General features: G+C 39.3%; 1 protein-coding gene across 1 annotated transcript; it reads right to left on the minus strand.

Moving 5' to 3' along the window:
- mdfic (MyoD family inhibitor domain containing) lies at positions 1–26,396 on the minus strand. Its single transcript, XM_079816882.1, has 5 exons — positions 26,004–26,396; positions 25,560–25,719; positions 23,193–23,327; positions 8,861–9,154; positions 1–2,958 (listed from the first exon to the last, which is right to left on the minus strand). The coding sequence occupies exons 2-5, from the start codon at positions 25,651–25,653 to the stop codon at positions 2,708–2,710; spliced, it is 774 nt and encodes a 257-aa protein (XP_079673008.1). The 5' UTR covers positions 25,654–25,719; positions 26,004–26,396; the 3' UTR covers positions 1–2,707.
- Positions 26,397–27,928: the final 1,532 nt, after the last annotated feature.

Genomic DNA, 27,928 nt, shown 5'->3' on the forward strand with positions numbered 1-27,928 from the left:
GGGGGTCAGTTAGATTTTATTTAAGAAATGAAGACTTTCATTCAGCAAGGACAAATTAAAATGATCTTATATAAAATCAATGCCGTTCTTTTGGACTTTCTATTCATTAAATAATCCTGAAAAAAAAAATTTCACAAAAATATTAAGCAGCAACTGTTTTCAACATTGATAAGAAATAATGTTGACCACCAAATCAGCACTAAAATAATTTCTGAATGATCATGTGACATGACAGGAATGTCATCACAGGAATAATTTATATTTTAAATTACATTTAAAAACAGAAAACAGTTTGAACTGTAATATTTCACAATATTAGGCCTTACCTGTATTTTTGATCAAATAGAGACATAGAGACTTCTTTCAAAAACATTTTAAAAATCATCCCCAAATTTAACAGAATTAACTGCAGCATAAATATGCACACAAATTAAATGGTAGCAAATGGGACCGTTATTCTACACAATTTTTACTCAAATTTACTCAATAACAACTTAACTAAGAAAACTTTCAAAACAAAAATGTTCATTGCAAATAATGATGGTATATGAAATAACACTTCTGATAATTGACAAAAGGGCATAAAGTCACGTCTTTTGGAAGCATTATCAGCCACCTTCCAAAACCAATCCTTCCTCAACCAATTTAATAGACTGTACAACTCCTCTAACCTTTAATTCAGTGTGACGTACCGTCCTGAATCTATCACAAACCTTTAAAATCTCTCCGGGCACATTACAATTTGATACGCCGACTACGATGCTAACGATATACATTATATCCATCTCTGAACCTTGTACAGGTGAGTCAATTACCAAATGCCTGAATGCGCTGGGAAACAGCCCAGCTGCACCGATGCATGACATGCACCTGATAAACATTCAGACCACGGGCGGATTTCTGTAACCGATTTTCAGTGAATAATCACACAATTCTGCATCACAAAGCAGGTACAGATGTCTTAGTCTCCAGTTGAACATTTTATTTTTAGAAAATTGTAATGTTGATGGTCCATTAACAAAACAACGCTTGGTACATAATGCAGATATTTAAAAAGAGGAAACATAAAATCATCAAACTGTGCTGAATACAGTATGCTGGTCAGATAAAAATGCTAAGCTCTATTCACATTCTTAAAAAAAAAAAAAAAAAAAATTCATACTTATGGAACCTGAATTTTAGTATGTGGAAAGCATGATTTTTACATCTTTGTCTGGTCGTCTGAAATTGCAACAGATTCGCAATTAAATTTAAACAACTGTCACTAAAAGGTATTTTTATTTTTTCTCTCTGAGAAAGGAGATTTTACATCAATGTCAATGTATATATTTTGTAGTGCATTTTCATTACAAATTTATTTGGAAAATTCAAGAATAGAGGTTTAGTTTGCTTCCTATTAAAATGCATTTGAAAAGTCTTTACAGTAACAACATACTTTTTGCATATTTTCAGTGTTAAAGAGCCAGTCTTAGTCAGTTTGGTCCATAAGTAGGTCTCGTCAAAAGACACAAGAACTATAGTCTGATTCTGGAGAGGTAAAGTCTGTAGAGGTAAAGTTGTTTGTCTTGAACCGGTTTCAGTTGAATGTTTCAGGTCAGTTCAGTCACACTGTGTTCTGAAGTGCAGTTTGGCAAGTAGGTTATGTGTCGTAAGCAGTTTTGATGAAATGAGTCAGACGAATCACAAACACACGACGTACCGAAGGCTTTACGCGCTATGAACAAAAACCAACTGTGTTAATGTAATGATGCTAACATAAGCTTATGTAATGCTGACAAATGCCAGCTTTGTACAATTCACAAGTAGGTCTCAGGCAATGCAATCCGAACTGTGTGTATGATTTAACAGTCAAGAAAATAACACTTCAGTTTTCACCTAAGTACTAAATCAAAAAGGTGCTTTTTATAGTATATCTTTAGCAGAGGCTTAACAAAAACAAAGTCAAGTTTACGCGCAAGATGCATAAATTGGATTTCAGCATCTGCATTCGACACCATTCCGTGTATCCAGTTCTTTTGTGTGTATCTTTAAAGCAAGCTAACTGCTAAATGTCGTTTCAAGAACGTAGGGACATTTAATTAAATGAGCTACAGTAGACACAGTTTAAATAAAGACTTACAAAATTGGCTATCATTTAAACAGCCTTCTGTTTTTCAGAAACAGTTCAAAATAAGAATCCCTCTTAACACCCACAAAGGTTTGACCTCTGACAGTGTGAAAGCGCTATGTTTCCACTCAAATTACAGTGATGTGCAGAGCGACCTCAAGTCATGTGACGTCTTCTGTTTTAATTTCAACATCTGCGAGATTTTAAAATTATAAAGTGTGAAATGTCTTTGAAAGCAAAAGAATTATGTTAAAGCCCTCTGCAAAGAGATGAAAACACAGTTAAAACAGTAAATAGGACAAGCTTTGATACATAAAAGCATTGAATATAGAGCGCTGAATATCTATGCTTTTGTGCACTTTTAGTCTACTAGGAAATGTGTACATAATGTATTTTTGTCCTTTTGTATGACCTTTATAGTCATTTTGAGCTCAGGAACAGATTTTTCACAAGTGTGAAAAGAACACACTCAGTAGCTCTCATTCACACACACACACACACACACAGTCACACACACACACACACACACACACACACACACACACACACACACTCACGCTCAACATCTGTCCTGGCTGTCGCCTGCATGCATCTGGGCTTTTATGTTGGGAAACAGATTCCGCAGCACTCCATGCAGATCTCCAGGCAGTCCGAGGACTCACAGCACGCATCCATAATGCCACAGTCCATGTCACAGGGGCAGTTGCAGTCGTCTCCCAGGTCGTCTGCGCAGCAGCAGCAGCAACAGGCTTCTGACGTGCAGGTGCCGCACGAGGCCTGAGCCACCACCATATTGCACAGAGTGAGAAATTCACAAAACAGGCAGGCCAGGATGCAGTGGACACAGCAGTCTGCTCTCAGGTATTGCAGCAGGCAGAACAAAACAAAAAACATAGAATAAACATACAGAAAAAGGTCACTTTTCATGTGATCATTTTTGCTATTTTGTTTGATGTCACTAGCGGCTCAAACATTACGCACTTCACCTTTAAAAACTAAATTTGTCTTAATATGAATGAATAAAATAAATACAAATAATAGAAACAAACATATTTCTGTAGTCTAGATATATTAAAAAAAATTTAGATGCAATATTTTATTTGTTTGTTTTGATCATACTGACTGACAAGAAAACACTACCACTACTATATACAGTATGTGTCAAGTGTGTGTGTGTGTGTGTGGGTAAGACGGCGGTTCAGCAGCGGTGAGAGCAAAAGAGGAATCAAAGAAATTCAAAAGGAACGAATTCCACTTTTGGGTTGATTAGTAGCTTCGTGAATAATGGGGTTATTATCATGCAAAAGCACAGGGTTGGTCATGTAAAGCTGATTAACAGCGTCCAACATTTTTGCCAGCAAATTGGTGCGTTAATGCTGTCGTTTCTCTTATCTCTGATTAACATTTAACCTTCCTCTTGCAGGGCCGCCACATACGATGCCAAATTACAGTTGTTTAAGATGACATGGATACACAGTTTTACAGGAGCACTGACAGGCCATCTGTTGGTAAATTTGTATTTATTCATTAGAATAATCTATCCATCTCTCCATCCATCCCTCTATCTATCTAGACAGATCTTCGGTTCAGGCATCAGTTGAGATATTTAATGCAAATAAATCAATAAAATGTATTTATTAATTCATATTAGCACATCCAAACAAAAAGTAACATGTCTGTGCAGACAAATCAACAAAAGTTGTGGTAGATAACTGACTGATCAAGAGTTGAATCCTCAAATCGCTCAATAGAGCGTTTGCAATATAATGCATCATTTACTTTATGGTATACAACCAGACTGCAGTGTGCGATTATGTACAAGTGCGTTACAGAAAGAAAAATGCAACTATAACAAACAAAGCACCGACGCAAAAAGAGAACATCTTTCACTCAAGCTAAGCTTCAATACTGCGCTCCCGCACAAACAGTGTCGTAGTGAATAACAGTGAACCCCTACCAGCCTGGACGTGCCGCTCAGACCTCTAATCAACTGTAGAACCCAAACTGCGGTGCATTGGAGAAATCACAGCGATGTGATGTGTATCGTTATCAGTCTAAAACGTGAATTTGCATGGCTTTCATCAGTCCGTGGTGAGCTGTCAGAGAGATCGCTGGGTTTGATTGGGGCTCTGGTGAGGTGGGGGGGGGGGAGCAAGGACGAGGCCTGAAGACCACTGGATGTTCATGTTTGTTTGATCAAAGTGATTTTTTTTGTAGGCGGTGGAGCTGACCAGCGGTGGTGCTGTGCAGCCTGGACAGTGTTTGAACATGAAACAAGTTAGCATGCAGGCCCACCAAAGGCTTAAAACATCAGCTTTCTGAAAGGTCAAACAGGCATACTTTTAGATTTCGCCTGAACCGACTACATCAGCTACATCAACTGTTTGCTTAATTCATCTGCTTAAAGTACTCATATACAATACATGTTCATCAAAAACGCATACTTCCTGCTTGATTAGCCCTTCATTTAATAATGATTTGATTTGGGGCATCCTATTAAACAAGTATGAAAAATGAAACGTGTCCACACCGATTCTTTCGCTCTATTTTTCTTGTCCTTTTTTTTTAACTAACAATTTCTTTCTAGAAACGGATTTAAAAGCAACAGTACATAATGAATTCCCTTGGATGTATAATTTATCAGCAGCGATTAGTGTGAATCTTAAGGAATGAGAGTCTGTGTAACGTACACAGGAGACAAGCTGCCTAATCTCAGCTGCAAAACCGGCATCGCCCCAATGAGAGGGTTCATGTTTAATGTCAGCCCGGGCGGAGGATGCCCAGATTCTGCGAGGCCAAAAACAGCCCCAGCGCCTCGGAGGAAATAGTTTGAGACATCTGGAAAACTCCAAAGGCTAACATCAAAAAGAAAGGCAGCGTGACATAAAACAAGCGAGCGGCGCAGGAACGTTCAAATGAAGAAAGACTGACTAGTGCATGAGTTGTACATGGCGGCTTTAGAGACCAAATGGAGGGGGATAAAATAAAAAAAATAAAAACGTGGCCATCGAGCAGTTAATTTGCAGTCAATAAGGAAGGGAGCGCTGTAAACTTTCAGAAAGAGAACTCCGGTTACGCTGGGGAAGCTGCAAAGATGGGGAAAACATGGCATTACGATGCACCGCTAATGACCGTGCTAGCTTTCTGCGTACATCCCGCAGCCTTAATTGAATTTGTCAGAGGGATTTTAGACGACTGCGTACTTACAACACAACACAATCACAAACACGCCATCACTCAAGGTCCTAACCCACCCGCAATGGAACAAAAGATCTCTCAATTAGTTGATTTTCTGCTGGGGTTGCTGTTATCGCAGCCGGCGACGGCAGCCAAGAACACGAGGAATCGCAATCCCCTGAGCAGAGATCTTGTAAAGCTTTATTCTTCAGCTTCCCAGGCTGTTTAGAGGCTAATTTCACAGGCAAACAGATTATGGTAATCCGTGTAAACATTAAAACACAACAGCTTGCTGTTTTCCAGGGGGAAATTACTACTTGAGAGAGAACATATTGATTCAAAACACAGTTCTACAAATAACACGCGCACGCACACAAGCTGTAATGAGACAGACTTATTGAACTGTTCACTCACCCCCCCTCTCCAATTAAGATGTGAAAACTATGACGCCTTTTAAGATACACATTTCCGTTAAATCCACAGGGAGATGATAGTGTTTGTAACACGCACCTCGTAGTAGACTCCTACTCACAAATCACCTGAGTGATAAAATTCAAACCTTTTCCAGTGTTGGGAAATGTTCACATACTTTCCTGACTGTTCACACACAGGATCAAATGTCCCTAATAAGTGTATGTGCCTATATCGTTACCTTTGAGCAAATGCATCTTAAAAATAAAACTAATAAACCAACGAGGGTTGGGCCAATAGACTATCGCCAATGGCTGACAGACATCACAATGTTGAGCCGGCATCGTGATTCCCCCCAAAAAATAATGAAGTTGTTCCCGATCACAATACAAATTACATTCAAAACAGTTCAGTTCAATGCACACCATTTAAACACTAAAGGTTTAATTGCGCAAAAAAAAACGTTTTACACAAACTAAACCAATGATATTCAGGATCATATGTGGTAACGATATTTCAGCGTTACATCCTCTAGTTTTATCTAAAGCAATACACGCTTCATTCAAGCTCTTTCAGCTCCATGCGCTTTCTCTCTTTCTCCAGACGCGCGTCACATTAACAGAGCTTAAAGGGGTGGTTCCGTGGATTTTTTCTAGGCTTGGTTGTGTTTTTGGGGCGCAGTATAACATGTCTTAATACTTTTTTTTTTTTTTACGCTGTATTTTTCTTATATTTTACCTTTATTCCACACCGCTGTCTCCACTGTCCTTTGAAAGGCTCGTTTGCTTCCTGCTTCTATGAAGCCCATCCCTCCGAAAAACGCAATGGTCTTAGATTGGTTAGATGGCCAAATGTAGTTTGTAGTTCTGCAACAGCTCTCTCTCTTTCGTAATGACTGTTACATGGCCTCGCCCACTTTGTTGCGTGTTCGCGGGTGCAGTGTTTATGTTATTAGCAAGGGTTTATGATGTCACCAACCCGGGGAGAAGCTTGTTGTAGTCCAAACCGGCCGTTTTTGTAGGCAATAAACTGCCATAACTTTAAAAGACAATATCTCCGTTTGCATTGAACTTTCAGCGCTGTAACTTTGCAGATACTGTTTATGCTCAAGCAGCAACATTACACACTAACTGAAGTTTAAAAAGTGAAATCGCATGCAACCACCCCTTTAACTTAAAGGGTTAGTTCACCCAAAAATGAAAATTCTGTCATTAATTACTCACCCTCATGTCGTTCGACACCCGTAAGACCTCCGTTCATATTCGGAACACAAATGAAGATATTTTTGTTGAAAGCTGATGGCTGAGAAAGGCTTCAGATAGGCCTCCATTGGCATTCAGTACATTTACACTCCCAAGACCCATAAAAGGCACTTAAAACGTCGTTACAAAGTCCATCTCACCACAGTGGCTCTACAATAATTTTACGATGCGACGACAATAGTTTTTGTGCGCAAAAAAAAATCTAAATAACACCTTTATCCAGCTTGTTATTGTCTTCCGTGTGTGCCTCCACGACGCATGCGCGAGAATATGACGTAGCGCCAGCGTTCGGGAATCCATGAAATGCACACTTTAGCCCCATTTTGAGCACTACGCTGAGACCTAAAGCACGATCAATGTAGAATCCAACAGCTTAGACACGCGCGTCTTCCTCTGCTTGTAAACAAATCCCTTCTGGGTCATGTGTCCGAACGCCGGATCTGCGTCATATTCTCGCGCATGCGTCGTGGAGGCACACACGGAAGACAATAACAAGCTGGATAGAGGTGTTATTTTGCGCACAAAAAATATTGTCGTCGCATCGTAAAATTATTGTAGAGTCACTGTGGTGAGATGGACTTTGTAACGACGTTTTAAGTGCCTTTTATGGGTCTTGGGAGTGTAAATGTACTGAATGCCAATGGAGGCCTATCTGAAGCCTTTCTCAGCCATCAGCTTTCAACAAAAATATCTTAATTTCTGTTCCGAATATGAACGGAGGTCTTACGGGTGTCGAACGACATGAGGGTGAGTAATTAATGACAGAATTTTAATTTTTGGGTGAACTAACCCTTTAATTGTCCATTGCAATGTTTCACTGTAGACATTATCTGATTAGGTAGACGTCGCCCAACCCTAAAACCAACCAAATAAATAAATAAATCCTGCATGCAAGGCTGTATTATTAAAATCATTTTTTATAAATGCATAAAAACGTGTCCAATAAATGTAGTACAAGAAGGTCCCCTCTTGCTAAAACCAACAATTGTAGCAACAGAATACACCAATGATGTATTATGCATGGAGCATAAAATTAAGAAACAATATGATAAATGAATAAATAAAAGAATACAATAACTTTTTTTTTTTTTTATTACAGACTAAAAGCTAAATTAAAAAAAACTAAAACACATCAGCACGAAAGAAATCACACTCGTCAAGCTATTTCATGATAATACATTTGGGCCAAGTAGTCAACTTGTGGAATCCCAAGAAGTTGAGAATGATAATTCCTAAATTATCGCGTCGAATTCCGCTAAATGCCAGGGCATGGTTAATGAAACATACAAACTGCTTTACGGAGAATCTGAAGTTCTCAGCAGGTGCAAGACTTTGCTTGATTTAAAAGGGTTATGGTATCAGACAAGCATGATTGAACATCACGCAGTAAAGAAAACGCAATACATGAGCCAGGAAAGTGGCGCTGGTACACAGAAGCAAGGCAGAGAGCCGGTCTTAATGAGAGGACACTGTGAGAGAGGCTAGCGACGGCCCCTGCTGAGGTGGGGTTGACACATGGCAGACCTCCCGCTCTCCGCAGTCTTGTTAAAAGGTCACACCTTGGTGACCAATACTAATGCACCAGCGATCTCCTTCATTACCGCCCTCTCCTTACCATCACACCTGACAATGTGCAAGTTGCTTTTTTCAGATCGGCCTTCTGTTTTTCCTTTCCATTTGCGAGACAATACAACACCACAGAAATAAAGAGATCAATCTAGTTGGGAGTTATGAAAGATGAAATAAAGCAGTGCATTTACGGGAAACAGAACAGAAAAGTCACAGATTAGTTGCGGTTAACCGGAGGGAGGGGAAGACCACAGATGAACAAGAGTAGAGAAAATCTGCAAGCACATACGAGTTTGTGTGCGAGTGTGTGTTTGCGTGTGTGAAGTAAATGTACCCTCTGGAGTAGAGCCGGGTTTATGGGAACCCGTCGAGCTGCTTTTGCTCCTTCTGCTGCTGTCGCTGTTGACCGACAGGCTAGAACGAAGCTTTCTCTGCACGCGGTGCGAGACGGGCGATGGGTGCTTCCTGGGCTCGGAGGTTTGGCCGGCGGAGGGCGGTTGTGTGACCCCGCGGGGCGTGCCATGGCCATTACTTAGCACTTTGTGTAGACCGTTCTGCTGCCTGGCAGCCTCTCCATCAATGGCATGCTGCAGGGATGTTGCTGGCTGGGGAAGAGGCTGAGGTTGAGCTGCAGAGAGACAGAGAAACAGAACTTTTTGTAATCATCTGTTTGGACCAGAAAGACTTCACAGCTGTTCTCTGGATTGGTAACAAGGTGACTCGACCTTATTACTAACTCAAAGAAACCTTATAGCATTTATTTAAATATAAAATGCAAAACAGGAAAAGAAAACACTCTATGGCGAGATGTAAATGACAAATTTAATCTAGTAAATTTCAAGTAAGTAACAAACCAGAAAATATTTACCAAATTGTTATTGAAGTGACTCATATTGTCACATCATGCCCTATACAGATTGAAATAAAGATTCTGGCTCCAATTCCAGTTAATGATTCCAGTTTATTAATCATCCAATTATCAATATTTTGTAGGGGTGTGACGAGACGCTTATCTCACGAGACAAGACAAGATTTTTACATAGTAGGCCTATTTTTAAGAAATCCTCAATGATGAAATACATGACTAGAAAAAAATGTGCAGGTGCATTTGTTTTAACTTTTAACTCATTTATCATTTCAGTTCTACTTTCTGAGTATGAATTATCGTATGCAGTAAAAGACAACAATACTCAAGCACTGTAGAAGGTTTTGCACAAACTCAACTGACTGACTTTTCTTTTTTTTAGATTGTCTCTTCAGAACTGCACATGATTTATGAGCTTCTCAGCTTTTGACCTCCTTACTGAACTCCTTCCCACAAATTGATCATAGATCAAGTGCAAACAATAAGTGCAACCATAATCAAAGTACTCAATATTCTGAATATTCAAAGTGCAAATGGAGACCAATTCTTTCTTCAAGCATGATACAGAGCTAAGAGATGGTTAACTACACAGTTAGCTTTCATATTGAGAGATATTCTCATGCCTCAGTGAGCCGCTTTCAAACAGCGGTAACATATTGAAATCGCGTTTGAATGCGCGCTCGCATTTGCTTTCACTTTCAATTTCGTGATCGTGTGTACTCTGTGAACAGGGAGCGGTGGTGCTGAACGCGCATTTAAAAAAAGACATTTGTCTGACACTTCTGTTGCCCAACGAATCCTCCGCCACGGCCCTGTCTGTCTTCGATTCAATTAGAACTACAAAAGTGTTAAAAAAAACTTCAACAACTACCTGTTCACATTTAAGCCATGCTCAGACTAGTACATGAGTTTAAGGCCGATTAGTCCCCGATTTACCCCTCCCGGCAATCTGAGAAAAAAAAATCTTGGTCGTTTACAATGTTTGGCCCTAAGGCGCTTATAGATCAAATCTTAAACCTCTCGACCTGCTCACAGACACATCAGGGGCCACTCCGCTATTTCATATTTCATATTTAGGAAATATGAAGGGACTTGGGGAATTTTTAGGATTTAAAATCAGGATGATTATGACTATGATCATGTCTTTCACAATAGCCAATGAGAAACAGTACACAGAACTGCCTGTATAACGTGCCTTCTATGAACAAAGAGAAGAGCCGTGGAGATTTCGCCTCAGTTAATGACTGAGTTTCGCTTCAGTTCAACATACCGGTTTAGAGTTTAGAAAGCTGCTAAAGCCATACGCTAACATGCTGACGGTGTTGCCAAACAACAGTAAACATTTTATCCCTTGAGGCTGTGCGTGATGCAAACAGATTTCATAATCGGTTAAAACTCTTGTCTGAGCCCAGCTTTAGTGCATCAAACCAAAGCGCTGTCTTTGTTGTCTGTTTTTTTTAAGGAACTGGTTTTGAATAAGAACCACTTCTCAATCCCCAACCCTAACACCCAGTGAACCATACTCTGAATAGTCTCCCTCAAACCTAGGCCCAAGTGAGACAGAAACCCAGTACTTCATAAACATCACACACATGAGGAGGTGGTCATGGCCTGAACCGAGAGGATCTGTATGATGCAACAGTAGTGATGGCAAAGTGAGTAAGTGACACTAGTGTGCGTTCAGCTCTGCTGGGAGTTTTATTGTACTCTCTTTCAGGATACGCACCTCATGTTTATTGGGCTCCTTTGAATTATTCATCATCTTCCTGCATTTCTGGAAAAAAATGTTTCATCTTATTCTTTCTTTTATGCAATGAACTCTGCATTTTGTCTGGTGTGTCATAAGGTAGAGACACCTGAAATTCTAGAGGAAATCTCAGGGAAACGATTTTTCTCTTAATTACTTTGTTCTTTTGGTGGGAGGTCCACACTGACTGTGTTAACAATTATTGTTAACAAGAGAAGAAATCCAGCCCACCTCTTTATAACAACATATCACCCTGGGAGGATGGTGACGGGAACGTAAAATTACAATTAAAAACAGGACATGGAAGCCTCATCAGCCAGCTGTCCATCTACATGTACACTAAAGCTCAGAAACAGGAGCACTCCAATTGCCAAACACATGTAGGGAGTCAACAGGATACTCCATTGGCTATAGAGATGCTTCATTTGTTTAATTATGATGATTCAATTACTTTGAAATTTTACAATCCGTATATCCCATAAATTGTGGGGTAGTTGTCAGCAAAGCTCAGTGCTGGTGACTAGAAGGTTGCTGGTCAGTGTTGTTATTGTCAAGTAAAACTATTTAAAAATCATATTTGTTAATTGAAATGAAGCTAAAATAAGGTGAAATATAAATATTAGATGAAAAACTTAAAAATGTATTTAGTTGCCATTCTTAAATGTTCCAAGGCAACATTTCTAGCGTTCGTATAGGTTTATGTACTAAAATAACTTAAATAAAATGACGTTAAATTAAATAATACATAACTGATATAAAAACAAATATAAGCTAAACAGAAATGACAAAAGCACTTGATATTACTAAAACAAACTAAACTGAAAGTATAAAATGTTGAAATGTTGCAATAATCTGAGTGACACTAGAGGAAGTTCAAAATTAATAGTTTTTTGCAGCTCAGTTTCAATAATGTTCAGATGTTACTCCAGGAGTCCATGAATTTACTGTAAGATGCTTTAGAAAAATGATTACTGAAATTTCACATCAACAGCCTTCAAGGTCACAAAATCCTCAATACAAAAGCTTTCCGTTGTCATTGCCTCCTTGGTAACTACCTTACATCCAAGAAAAGCTGAGCTTTTAAAATGTATAAAAAAACAGCAGTTATAAGAAAGCAATAATTTATTAACTGATGTTTGTACATCAGGATAGTCCCCCTGGAGCAGCCTGGAGTTAAGTGTCTTGCTCTAGGGCACAACGGAGATGGTTTATGGATCCCTCCTTGCAGTGTTTTGAACCAGACCTGATCTTTAACCACTACACTACATTAGCTTCTGCTTCGCCAGACAGCCTCACAAGCGGCCCAGTCAAGGAACACGTTGCACATGCATCTTGCAACATTGCTAGAACAACAGAACAGAGAATGTTGCGGGCATCTGGTGAACACTGATAGGATCGCACAGGCCCATCGAAAGTCCAAAGGCCAAAGCAACCCAAAAGAAAAAAGTTATCCCTCGATAAAATATAAATGTTGCCTTCAACCCAAGGCATGATAGGTGATAAAAATTGAATAGCCGCACTAAGCGTAAAAACAAGCGTTGTCTCGCAAACGGTGATTGTACACAAGCTGACAGGTTGCATTAAAACACCATGTTACGGTGAGGAATGGAGGGAGGGGGGGGGAGAAAACAGTCCAAATTGGTCTTCTAACCGCTCTGCTTCCAACATATCAACAACTGTTGAGAGTGTACATTTGTAGTTGAATAATACATGGTATTCCTCTACACACGCTGTCAAACACATCACAGGCAAACAGGGGGTGAGTGCTTCTTGACTGTCTAAGCAGCATCCCAATTTGGTCCCCTGGATCTGACAGCCTCAAATATCCTGGGAGCATTTTTAAAAGGCCAGTGTTTGATGGATTCATGAAGAACACACAAATATAATTGCCATTTGTCACCGCACGTTCGCCGCACGCCCCACGCGGGGACGGCGGGCCGGGACGCCCAGGAGAGACGACGCGCCACCGTGGCGTCGCTCTCTATGTAAAACTGTGGATAAACACCCCTTTGCCTCGGTGTCACAGAAAATAGCTCCGCTGGAAGAATTCGAAATTGTACCCCAAAGACATGGAAGCAGAGCATGGCGGACCTCCCAAGAACGAATATGTATGAACGTCAATGGCATGGAGCGGCATAAACAAGACGGCGAAAATTCGGTCAAGCAGGAGAGATGTCGGAAAGGAGGTGAGACGGGGCAGGATGTTCTCTCATTTGCGTTGCTCTCTATGGAGACTGAAAGGTAAAGAGAGGGAGAGAGAGAGAGAGAGAGAAAGACAGAAAAAAAGGAAAAGTAGGTCCCTGTATTTTTGCGGCTCGAGGCCTTTTAATATTTCATCCTGAGAGTGGAGCTGTTTGCTGTGCCCCATTAGGACGCCCATCAAACGGAACATACATTAATTCACTTGTCAACTCATGTCATCCAGCTAAACAGCCCCCATCCATTTCTTATCATCATCTGCTAATGGCTAACAATCATTACCTGTACAAAAGAGTTGGCCAGTGAAAATATGCAAAAGCACTGTGATGGTGAAAAACAGCTGTCTGAAGTGAAAATGGTCAAGTTAGTGGAAATTTCCCTTTAAACGGCTTGATCTTTTATAGGGTGAAGCATAACTTATAACAAGATTAATGTGATTCTCCAGGTATACTTGACGTTGTAGTGTAAAAGTTACATAGATCTGGTTTTATTACAAATGATCAAATCTGTGGACAGCTAATATTGAACCTAGGGCTCTTAAGGACGTCATTCAAAAGGACAATTTTTAAAATGTTAAAAATGTAATCCACTACAAATAACTGATCTTAAAATATCTTAAAATATGAAATTAAACTGACAATATTATAAATATACTACATTTATATTAATATTATAATAAAAGATAAATTATTCAATAATCAAACCAACAAAAAAAACATTCTTTGAAAAATCCTAATAAAAAAAAGATTGAAAAATAATCCACACCCGGGTTGCTGCATTAGAATTTGTTTAGCTCTGTGCATATAATATGAATGCAACACAAATAACTGTTTAAAGCTCCATGGGCCCGTCTCACTGATTGAAATGCTAATTTGCAAATATGCACTGACCTACCAGGAGACTTCCCACCATCTCCCAAAACAGCCCGGGGTGGCATTTCTCCTAACAAACACCTATGGCAAGCTTACTCCTTTCAATCCAAAGCAATATACTCTTTCAGTTGAAATGATGTCCCCGTATTTATAGAAACAAAACCATGGGAATTTGGTTGGAGGGAAGGAAAGTAGAATGAATATTATTAAAAAAAGGGCTGAGATAGAAAAAAAAACCTTCAGCATTTTAAAAATCGTTTATGGCTTGACCTTCCGACTCCGTGGCAAGGTCTTACTTCCCGAGAAGAGAAGTAAAGAATTAAAATTTTCACTTAGGTGATCTATTGCCCAAGCTGGATTCATTTTGTACATAAGATGATTCCGAACCTACCAAATAAGGTGTAAAACGCCTTGTGTCCGGGTACACTCAGAACTTTCTTGATATCGTCTCACGCACAACAGCTATGTATATTTCTTAGTTGGGTTATTTAAACTTTTGTCCAATTGTGTCTTTAATGCATTTATTTGAGACTACTGTGTGTCTTGATCACAGTAATTGCCCTGTTCTTTGAAGCCGCCCCAAATGTCACATGCCAGAACTATTTTAACTCCATTACAGCACCTCCTCCGGTTTGCTGGCACCCTACAATATCTAATTTCTGAGAGACACCGTAGCTCACATCTTATTTTATACTCATTTCTAGCAGAAGATGAATAGGTAGTCACTATTACTCAGCTTTTTCTATGCTACAGCACACTTTTAATTCTTTCTGACAATCATTTAAATTTGGCTGTTCGAATGAAACCTGCCGTAGAGATGTGACACCTGAGAAGGCGTTTAATATTCCAGGGCTACCCTCTTTCGCAGTCATTCACTGCCTGTCCTGCTCTCGCTCGCCTATTCTTTCACTCCATCTCTCTGTAACAATGACAAGCCGAGCCAGGCGTCTGGGATTTACTAATTTCAAATTTAGTAATTTGCCTGCTGATTGAGTAGGAAAAAAAATAACCCCTTCGGACCTTGTTCTGCTTAATTACATTTTATAAGGCAGCCAGCAACTCAAAGACAAGGAGCGAGATTGTGAAGGCTTGAGCTTTTCATCTATTATACTCCCATTTCAAATCTGCATTTGCAGTATGTGGCATGCTAGCTATCAAAATCATTAAAACCTTATGATAGTGCGGAGCAGACACAATCCATCAGAAGTGGGGATATGCAAAACTACATATTTTTTAAATTGATCCTAATTGATGAAATAAGGATGGATGTTTTGCATTAAGCTGGTTTTGGATTACCCTGACTCTGATTAAACACGTTTCACCGTACACTTCAAATGGATTTCCTACATGAGACACATTTTTGTGCTCAAACAACATGCAGAACCAGAATGCAATTTGTAAAAGTCTGATCAACTAGTCAACCACTGTGACCATCCTTAAATTGAAGACTTTTATTGTTTAACTTTAGATGTATGATTTCAGCAGACACTTCTATCCAGAACAACTTGCATTGCAATCAAGGGGAAACCTTTTAATCTCTGAACCCATGACGTTGGCGCAATGCTCCACTGAGCTAAAGGAGCTTGTGGTCGTTGCTGCTGAAGCAGGCCGAAACCGCAGTTTTCATACTTTCACCTTGTTTCGAAACCTGAAACAACATTCACGCAATATCTGCACCTCCTTCCCTTCTATCCGTTTCCATCACGGTGGACTGGAAGAATCCCATAAACGCAGAAGCTCTACACAAACGCGGTTATAAAACGCACATCTTGCACAGATTTAGCCGTTTTACACAGCTACCACATTTTCTCGAAAGATCAATTATGACGTGACTCAGACCGAGCCTGAGGGAGCTGCCAGACTTCATACGTCGAGCGCTCCACCCTCCCTCCCGACGACTGCAAACAAAAAACACCAGCAACACAGATGTGAGGAGGCTGGGGGTGTATTTTCAGTTTCAGTTACATCGGTGACTCAATGATTCCACCAATCTCCCCAAAAAAAACATCATGCACAGAAGAAAAAAAAAATTGCATAAGGATCAAGAGGCAGCAAGCATCTCTTGGAGGCCGTACAGAACGAGGCCTTACAGAGGGACTCCGGGGGCAACTAAAGCCAGCCAGGAGAGTTTATTAAAAATATATATATATCTATGGACAAGGTTCCTTTATTTGCTCCGTTTCAATCTCAGCATTAACTGCACTAATGTGACAGCTGTGGGTCACTGGACTCTGTCTTCGGGGTGCCAATCAAGACCTTAAGCCCAGGAATCAGGCTAAAGGACAGGGGTGCTCGTCTGTTTCTGAGAGGCTTTTTAACGTGAGATGGCCGTATCGATTTTTAGCCATGGCAGGGAGCACTGTCTGAATGGAGTCAGTCGGTGGCTCCTCGGTCACCCCCCAGTGATCAGAGGCCTGACGGAATGACCTAGCAGAGGTGCGGTGAACCTGCAAACATGCAGGGCAGGATGGGAGCACATCACGAGAGATCACTGTAATAGAAAAGGGGTTTAACCTTAATGTTGAAGCCAAAACCCTGTTAGAGGGCCAGTAATCCCTCCCGCTCAACTCTCATTTCAAGTGCTTTTCTGGCTGGAAAAGGCAGCGTTGTGTTCGGGTGGCTGCTGCGGGTGCGTTCGCGCTCTCGAAGATGCATCGCTGTGCCGTTAATCAAAGCGTAGGCCTCGAATCTACATCTTATTAACAGACAGACTCCACTTTCCAATCTATTATTCCTTGCTTAGTTCAAAGCCCAGCGCCGTTTCCCATAATGCCCACCCTGCGAAAGAAATAACACCGAGCTGATGGTCAATGAGAACAATCAGAAATGCTAATGGTGTGTTAAACCTATAGCTCACAGATGTGTAGATCGCCTCTTATCTGAGGTAATTTAAATAAACGTTACACTCAGAAATCTGCAGAGCTCCAAAAGGGCTTCGGCACTTTGCGAGGACGCTAATTGAAATGCTGGGAATTTTTACATATGAAATATGTCTACACCAAGACAATGAGGAAATAATTAGCACAGAGGTAGAATCACAATGGCCATTTTAATCAACCCCTGCGCTAGCATTTCACCCTATTTATTCCAGTTTTGATTCCATGACCCACGGCTAAGTAATCACTTGAAAATTACTCTGTTCTAATGGGCTCTTGCTTCGGAGGAACACGTGGTCTGAAAAATTAGCATCTTGAATCAATCAACTCTTTCCGCCCAAAATGATCGAAATAAAGGCACTCTTCAAAAGTGAATGCAGGTGAAATGCATGTGTACTCTCTTAGAACCAAGGTTTGAGTTTGAGGATTAACAGAAAAGCCAAATTATGAACGGCAACGATAAATACCTGATCCTGAACCTAATGTAACCCCTGAGTGAGAGCACAAAATTCTAGACATCGTACAGAATGATATACACCCTAGAAATGACTGAAACTCAAGTGAATTGACCGTTCGCAAAGACCCGCCCCCTTTAGTTACTGTTGCTATGTCCGACAAGCCCCGCTCTCACACCACACATCATGTTCTCACAGTGAAAAACACAATCGCAGAGCAAAGAGGATACTGACAACGCACTGACAGACAGGACAGAGCAGGTTACTTTTAATATGAAACAAAGTCTCAACTCTAAAATTGTCATTTTTTAAAGAAATTTAAACAATAAATACCGTTTTGTGGCTCTTTAATGTGTGGTGACAGGTCGCTGTAGCACCTCAGTTAAAGCTGCTCGTGAACAAATCACTTCCTTCTAGTTCATTTATAGTATCAAATAAACATGAATGGACTTCAGAAGGAATGTTGTTTCAAACGCGGAAAGACGTCAGTACACACCGTTTTTCAAGTTCAAGTCCACCAATGTTAATCTACGAACTCTCTTGACTGCTTTGTTTGTCGGACAAAAATGGGGGATTCGGCGGATTATGATTGGTCAGATCGTCTGTCAATCAAACTCCCAACGAAGGGTGAATTATTCAGCGATTAAACACCTCATGATCATTACATCATTACCCTGAAACTCTTACAGGCCGGAACAAGTTTTCCTGTCGTTCAGCTGTGAGACTCGCCACATCCCACACATATGAGACTCTGTGAGAATCTGGATGTGTAATGCGTTTGTTCTTGGTGCCTCTACTGGACTGTCTTTCTGCAGACTAATAGAGAAGTATGCAATTAAAAATGACACAGATAGCTCGAGCGGAGTATGTTCAACCATAGTCCATTTTTATCTGCCCATGTAAGTCAACGGACAGTGCTGAATAAGAGCGATTCATCTTTAGACAGTGAATTCTGCTAGCAAATTAAAATGGAAATATGATAAAACAAGATAAACTGTTGTAAAGTAGCCAGTCAAGTTGATTTCCTATCGATTTCCTGCTCTAGGCTCTAAATATCACATCATACTTCCCAATCCAATTAGTGCCCTGCCTTACAGCCCTTCTCTAGCCATACTTGGCCAGATATCCCCTTATACATGGGTATAGTCACATATTCTAGAGCCCTATGCAGATATCCAATCACTTATAATTATTCGAGATTCAAAACAAGTTGAAAGTGGACCAAGCTACTGGTGTCTGGTAATATTATATATATTTTTAAAGTGCCCGTATTATGGTTTTTCGAATATTCCCTTTCATGCAGTGTGTAATATAGCTGTTTGTGAATGTAAACGTTCGGCAAAGTTGTAAAGTCGAAAATGCACAATAAATAAAGTTATTGTCTCCCAAAAGAAAGAGACGACTCTGCTTTTTTTTTTTATTCTAATCTTACTGCATAACAGTTCTACATCACTAGAAATGATATTTGCATAATGCCAGACTATGTTGTCCGCCCTCAAACACGTCATGACTGCTTCTCAAATCTCAACGGATTCACAAAACACTTGCTCTGGAAAAATGGGTCAGTACAAGTTTATTTGGACCAGCTTGCTCCTTAGAATCACAACCTTTAAGTATAAATAATTATTGATGTATATAATTTCTACCTGGTGTTCAAAATACGTTGTTTTGTGTTTAATATTGTGTAAGTTTCCAGCTAACCGGCTAACGTTATTACTGTCTTACTGAAATACAAATCTGCTATGGGCCACTATTCCATAAAACTGTGTCTATTAATACAGAATGTCTATCATTCTTACTACTTTGAGAAAAGATAAAGGATGGAGAAAGATTTGTTTTGCAAACTTTAATGTTACATCAGTCATTCACGTTCTCAGATAACGTCTGCACCATTATTAATTCAGTTAATTCAGTTAATACAGTTCCCACACATGCAACGCAATAAATTAGAAATATATGCATGGTTTTGTTGATGTACATACATCAGTTGTATGTGTACGTACATACAACACGTTTGATGTACAAACGTCCTGCTCAAGTCGTCCTTGTGACAGAAGTTTGAGTTGAATAACTATTTCTTGCAATATTATCATCATCATCATACGTCGCGCTCGGATTGATATGGTAAAATCGATGCCATCGCTACTGTCTTTACAGTGTGTAGTGAACAATCGCTGAGCTTTAGGAAGCCTCTGCACGGCTCCGGTAATGGGTGTTTGTTTCCGACGTGCGCTGTAAGCGGTAGACAAATCACAACAGACTGGGCCATTTGACCAATCAGAGCAGAGTAGCTCGCGGACAGGAGAGGATTTAGAGAGACTGATTCATCCATCAAGTCGTTTGAGAATCATTGAACAATGTGGTGTGCGCAATGTATATTATGAGAAAATGTAAGTGTTTTTTGACGTTTGATGCATGTAAACCTGTTGAAGGAGACCTCCAAAACTAAATTAGGAGCCTTTAAAATAGCATAAGGCCCCGATCACACAGAAGGCGTTTTTCAGGTTCGAAAATGCGAGGCGCACTGCACTGCCTTTATTGGTTGACGTTTTTTCATTTAGAAAATAGCAGTGCGCTGTGGGTTTTTTTTTATGTTGCTAGGAAACCCCCGAATCAGCTGTGCTGTCAGTCTAATCAAGGTAACGCCACAAAGGAAGACCCGTCTCTCCATTCATTCGATTGTACAATAGAAAAAAAACGCGATGACGTTGGACGCTTTTGCGCTCAGAGTTGATTTTATTTCAACTTCATGCGCTCAGAGCGCTCCTTCTAAAACGCGAGGCGCAGCAGGCGGTTAAAACGCGTTCTGTGTGATCGGGGCCTAAATGGGGCACTTTAAAGGGTTAGTTCACCCAAAAATTTTAATTCTGTCATTAATTACTTACCTTCATGTCATTCGACACCCGTAAGACCTTTGTTCATCTTCGGAACACAAATCAAGATATTTTTGTTGAAATCCGATGGCTCAGAAAGGCCTCCATTGGCAGCAACGAAATTGACACTCGTACCGTTTATGGGTCTTGTGAAAGATGTCGTTAAAAAGTCCATCTCACTACAGTGGGTCTACAATAATTCTATGAAGTGATGAGAATAGTTTGTGCGCAAAATAAAAAAATCAAAATAGCGACTTTATTCAACTTTATTCTGGGCCTCAGACGTGAACTCACGAAGCACCACGATGCATGCGCGAGAAAATGACGTTGAGTACAGTTCGGGCATCCATGAAATGCACACTTTATCACCATTTTGAGCACTACGCCAAGACCTAAAGCACAATCAATGTAGAATTCAACAGCTTAGATACGGTGCGTCTTCCTCTGCTTGTAAACAAAGTTCCTCGCTTCCGAGTCATGTGTCAGAACGCTGGCTCTATTCTCGCGCATGCGTCGTGGTGCTTCATGAGTTCACGTCTGAGGCCCAGAATAAAGTTGAATAAAGTCGCTATTTAGATTTTTTTTGCGCACAAAAACGAATTCTCGTCGCATCATAAAATTATTGTAGACCCACTGTAGTGAGATGGAATTTGTTACGACGTCTTTAGTACCTTTTATGGGTCTTGTGAGTGTACATTTCGTTGCTGCTAATGGAGGCCTTTCTGAGCCATCGGATTTCAACAAAAAATATCTTCATTTGTGTTCCGAAGATGAACAAAGGTATTATGGGTGTCGAACGACATGAGGGAAGTAATTATGACAGAATTTTCATTTTTGGGTGAACTAACCCTTTAAGTCAGTAAATGTCAGTAAAAATGTCAGTAAAAATGTACTTTTGTGAAATATTAGTACAGTTTAAAATAACTTTTCTAAAGTTAATACTAAAATATAGTAAAATGAATTGTAATACATTTTAAAATATAACTCAAGCCTATGCTGGTAAAGTTGAGTTTTCAGCAGCCAGCCATTACTCCAGTCTTCAGTGTCACATGAGCCTTCATAAATCATTCTAATATGCAGATTTGCTGCACAAACATTTTACTATATTATTATCAATGTTGAAAACAGTTGTGCTGCTTAATGTTTTTGTGGAAAACTTTTTTCAGGATTCTTCGAAAAGTAGAAAGCCCAAAAGGACAGCATTAATTTGAAATATAAATGTAACATTATAAATGTCCTTCAAAAAGTTCATTTTGAAGGTTAAATGATAGGGAGCTACTTATTTTTGGTTTGCATGAATTCCAAGTATATCAATTTATAAAAGAAATATGCCTTTAAATAGAAGAGAAAAATCATAATTTTATAGAAAAACTACTTTTTGATCATTTTCCAATGTGGTACAGCATTGCCATAGCAACGTTTCCCTAAGTACCCCATAAAAAAACCTTTTTTCAAAATTTTGTTTTGATTTGTATGATTGAAGCCATTTCATGTATTTCATTGTTAGAACATAATGCATACCGTAGAGGATTAACGTCACTTTTGATCAATTGAATGTGTTCCAGCTGAATAAAGGTATTTAATAAAAGCTTTTTGGGGCAAACTTGCATCTTCCATGGAACAGATTTCTTGCATGGTCTACCAGATTTCTACACAACGAGGCTGTGGGGAAGTGGGTGTGTCAGGACTTTTTCCCCCCTTCCAAAAACAAGTGGTGAGAATTTTCCGAACACATCCTTTGTTTCAAATCTTTGTTTCCCTAATTATTTCCAACCGACCCAGTAGTGATGAGTGAGATTTTCCATCACTCCTCATCCATTTGACATAATTTGCATAAAACAATGCCCTGACTTAGTTCAGCAACTGAGCTGATCCACCCTTGATCTCACATGTGGAGCAACAACCTCCAAGATGTTCTCAAACTCAACGTTTTTAGAGTACACAAGTCCATATGAGCAGAACAAGAAAAGTCTCTATGATGCAACTCCATGCTTTACCAGGTAAGAGAGCTACTATTTCAGTACATTCAAGTGCTCAGCCGTGATTTCCAGATCCAGGCCAACCAAGGCCAAACCTCAATGGGATATCCTCGCTCGCTAAGCCTTTGGCAGGAGAACAACTGAAAGTAACAACTTCCCTGCAATAGAAAGACGCTGGTTCAAATCCAGTACATTTTCCTTTTAATCAACACCCAACACTTCACTCAAACTAATGCCACAGCACCTATAGCATTATCTTCCCAACGAAAATAACTGAGCAAAGCACTTGCATATAGATTATGCATTATCATAATCTCAAATCAAAGCCACTCCCAAAGGCAAAGAATATCAGCGCAGCAGTAAATAATGAAATCAATTATCATCACAGTAAACGTTTTAAAATCACATCAGTGTTTTCCAGATGTAAGCTTCAGTTTTCAGTAGCGCAGAACTGTAGAAAATGCTGACAAAGGTTGATGTCAGTTGATAATCCAAATGAGATTGGATCACAAACTCTTTGAAGTTTATGGTAAAGTACAGACTGGTAACAAATGAAATCAGTTTCACATATACATCACTGACTGATTAAAAAAAAAAAACGTTAAGAGAACCATTTCTTCTGAAGTCATCTGCTACAAGGCATCGGTTATAGAAAGAGAAAGCTATGAATCATTCTCAGCCGAGCGAAGACGAAACTTGTGGGCAACATTTGCCAAAAATATGCATAAACAAGAGTTTTTGGAGTCTAGCCAATGATGTCAAGCGTGTTTGGATTACATGACTCGCTCATTTGCACTTACTTCTGACAAGACCATCATGGGTGTGGTTCTCCCCGATCATGTGACCCTGCTCGTCTGAACTGTGATCTCCTGGTATTGGAGTTTGGGATGTTTCCGTAGCATCCGAGGATTCATCAGTGCAGCTGTTGCATTTATCTGGACAAAAAAAAAAAGAAAGACAAGTATTTGAAATCTCTGAGTTTCATAGCTGCCAGGAAACCAAGCATGCAAAAGGCCAATATTGACTCGCCTAAGCCTCGAGAAGCCTCTAATTTTGCCAGATAAAACAGATTCCTTTGGTGAACAGTTGCAAAAGCGCGTGGGCGGAATCAGGTAGGCCCGGGCCAGAACTCTGGATCTCATTTTCTCGATTCTGCTCCCGGGTGCACAATACCTGCCAAGGTTTTTACAGCTAGAAAGAGCGCATTCATCTAAATTGGAAAATGGATGTGGGCGAAACCTGCCTGATAGGCATACAAAAAGATAGGCAACCTTTAAACGCTGCACTTAAACTTATTCAGCTCCAATTCCATAGAGTAAACGAGACTTCTCCGATTCGTCCTATTTGCGGCGGCCTTCGATGTGGCCGCACATGTACAGAGGCAGCAGGCAACCGCTCATTTATTTTGTATTGTCAAAGCAGCTCTGTTGCACAAACCTGTGCTTTTCCATCACTCAAGTGCATGTTGGGAAAAAGGCATGTGACTCAGCAAACAGAAGCTTGTTTTTCACTGTTGCCGAGCATAGAGTGTTTAGTTTAGGGGGGTTTTCTTCCCCTTTCTACAGCCCTCGTTACAGCGCATTATGGGACAAGATCAATACAATACAGTAGCTCTAGATACAGAGATTGATATCACTTCATCTGGGCTTGAGGCTGATGAATGGAAACCCTTTATTCCAGCCATGACTCCTCAAATGCACATACAGTACCAGCTGCCTTGTGATGCATCGCTGTATTTAGTGATTACAGTTTGAAATAAATTGCTCTATTCTCCAAGCATACACTCTCCCCGGGGAGGGAAATCCAGTCTTAACGGAGAGACTTTGAAGGCCCTACAAAAATCCATTTGTCACCGGAGCCTGTGATTGCTTACTTTGTCCTACTTTGCCATTTTTTGACAGTGCTATAATGATGCTTGGTATAAATAGGATGGTTAACGGTTCAGTGCCCAAGAAAAAAAAGAAGAAGAGGGGGGCCAAGCTTATTTTACATGTGATAATCTCACAAGCAACTAGAAAGTTAATTAAAAACTATAATTGGCAGTGGTTCCTGCTAATAGTTACCAAGGCGCTCCTTCAATCTTTATTGGAAAATAATGAAAACATTATCATGCCTACTGGCGCAACATACATATGGGGAATCTGTTTGCTGGTTGCTATTTATGCAAGTCAGTTACTGGTGGGTAAAGCAAGAGTGGGACGCCAGGTAAAGTGGGACATATAGATTTTATGATTTACATTTCCGGGTTTCTCAGAGCGGAAGTCGTCATGGTTGGGTTAACTTTTATAGCAGTGAATGAGAGTATACATTAAATATATATATGGTCAAATAGCAAAAGAAAAACTCCACAATAGTGATTTCACAACTTTCAAAAAGAGGGGAAAAATTGAGTGAGATTAATACCGGCAGTGAAAGAGAGAAAGATGTTAATTTTACCGTCACTCCCATAGACGCTGTATTAGAAACACCCTCACAGCAGCGGTAACTTGTTTTTTGTAATTTGATGCAAAAGTAATATAATACAAAGTATTAGTGTTATAAATGTAAATAATAAAAAAAAAATGAAAATAGAAAAAACGTTGCAGGATTTACCATAATGATGACCGTTAAAACGCGCCATCACAGTCTGTGAAAAGGGTCTATTGATTACCTTTAAAAATCAGGAGATAAATCAAATAAGTCATCATTATTAATAATTGGCATTAAAACCATTCAGCAAATATTTTCATTTGCCGGAAATTATCACAGCAGATGTGGCCCAGATTTAACATGTTCAAAAATTATTTAAAAAGAAATCTGCTCTAAAGATTTTAAATGCAGAAAAATCAGTGTCACATTTTTGCAGATGATCTGTCACATTGGAAAAAAGTCAAATGCAGTGACTAAGTGTTTTCAAAGACCTAAAATTATTCCACTGAAGCTAAATTAATAATTGTGAGACACTCACAAGCAATTCGGCCATGACATCAATGGGGGGAAAGTGTAAAGCTTCTATTATTGTTTTATTGTGCAAAAACTCCCATTTTTTCCCCCATAGTCTATCCGACTACTAGACAGTACAAACATACAAATCTCCATTAACATAGGCATTAAAACAATAATTAATCCGTGCATCCATGATATACAGCTGAATCAGAATCTCACATATGGAAAAATCAATCTCTTACCTGTTGATTTTGACAGAAGTTGGGTTGTCTCCTCTTGAAGCTGCTTTTTTGGCCCTTCAGGCCCCTCCGGAGGTAAAATAGTCTCCGAGGACATGAGCCAGATGTTTAGATACTAAACACACCCAAAAACAACAACGCCCCGCGCAATTAGCCCTCAAACCTGTAAGACAACAACAAACAGCTGAAATATCAATCGTTGATTCAATGCGTCAAAGTAAACAAACGCAACTCCAATAGCTTTCCTATGGAGTGACGTCATCCGGGTAAATGTCGTTATACTTAGTGGAAAGTTTTGCTTAGGTTTTTTTTTTCTTCTTCACTAACGAAACTTACAATGTCACAAAACACCCTCCTAAACATCTTATCAACTTGTTAAGTCAATATTATTTGTTTGCCAAAACATGTAACATAGCATTTCAAACGTTTGTTGGTTAGTTAACTTACCTTTCAAACATGTCAACTGCTAAACTCCTGTATTCCCATCCTTTCTTTAGGCAAAACTGGCGAACCGTTAGAAAAGGTTTCCTTACTACCCTACTTAGGATCAAAACTCCGTAAAAACGACCAGATTCCTCCCAAAAACAGTGCAAAAATCCCTGTCAAGCAGACGTTGGATAATGAGTTTGTGCGCTAGAGTCCCGCGCGCTCGAGCTGCTGCTCCTGGAGAAACTTTGAGCTGAAACATTTTCATCACATCCGGATTCCGATGATCACAACCAGCTGCATTCAGACGTTCCAGCCGAGACTGTGAACTGTTCGTGAAGTGAAACTGTTTGTAAATGAGTAGCCTATGTCTGTCTGTCTCTCAGACATGTATTGTTGTTTACCTAGCAATCTGAAGGAGGAGGTCAGATTGACTTCGGAAGTTTCCAAAAATGTGCCTTTGAAAGCGTCAGTTGTTGATGCAAATAAGATGTTCTTGATTTCATGTACGTTTGTAGTTTGCTATTAATGTTACCAGCCTCGATAATTGTGGGCTGATATTAAATAAATAAATAGACTACATACATGTTTTATTTTAAGGTTTTTTATTTGGGTCTAATTGACTGAGCAGTTTCTGAAGCAATTTCTGCGGTTGTGAAAATTATTCCTTAGCCTATTTATGACAAATATAGGCTATGGTAAATATTAACAGTGTCTTTAATAAATATACCTATATAAATATACACAGGGTGCCTTTTTTATTTTATTATGCCATTGGGTTTTATGGTTTATGTAAATGTCTGTAAACTTAATGGAAAATGTGGTAATTTGCTGCCAGGACATTATCAGTTTTTTCTACTGATCCTTTGAGGAATTTGATCCCTCAACGTTTTATGTGAATGGGTCAATGACATGACATGTATTTTTTGTGTCCAAATACATTCTTTTCCTAAAAAGAATTTTAATAAACACATGTCATATATCAAATTGATCTACAATATTTCCTTTAGCCTATAAGAAAACACTTTTCATTTTTTTGAAATTCAATTGACTTTTTGAGTTGTGAGAGGTGTTTGAAAGACCAAACATGTCAGGTGGTGCAGAAAACAAAACTACAATAAAAAGGTTCATTTTCTCAGTAAAATTCTTAATCAGTTTGGCATGATTTTACATTAAATTACTTATAAATGAGGGGAAATAGCGTATCAGTCCTATTTCAAAACTATTCTATTACTTAAAAAACTTTTGTCCGAAAAATGTCAGGAAGAGCGACCAACATAACAATGCCATTTTATGTAATGTTACTTTAAGAAAACCATATGACAGCATATGACATCACACAGAAGACCCCATGATGCAGTAACAATGTTAGTCACCCTCACATAAATATTAGATAATTTGACATTTTTGAGTAATGATGAGGTTGATTCAACTTATCATGTCAGGTGGTATGACCCCTGGAAAACTTTGAATAAGTGATGTTATTATAAAAATGTGTATTTGATTAAAAAAAATTATGTATAACCTTGAGCATATGGTCAAACATTGGTATAGGTGTCCAAGGTAATGCCTGCTAGATTTGAATTGAGTTTGAAATGTCAGGTGGTGCGACCAGCAAATTTACATTTAAAAGTATCAATTCCCACTGCAATTGCAAAATGAAGTAAGAAATATAACCGTAAACCGTTATATAATTGTATACAAATAATGTTTACAGTTAAAAACAAAACATAAAAACTCCTTATGGAAAATTGGGTGTTTGAACACAGAATAGTGTCAATTTATATGAGTTGGACTAAAAGGGCTATACATAAAGAAATGGAAAGGGAATTTACCATGTGATATGCATTTTAGACACTACAATGATTCATATGTGTATTGTATATGTATATTATTAAATGAATATATGGTCGCACCACCTGACATTTTCTAGGTGGTAAAATCAG

This window comes from Gobio gobio (assembly GCF_949357685.1).
Source record: "Gobio gobio genome assembly, chromosome: 5".
NCBI lineage: Eukaryota > Metazoa > Chordata > Actinopteri > Cypriniformes > Gobionidae > Gobio > Gobio gobio.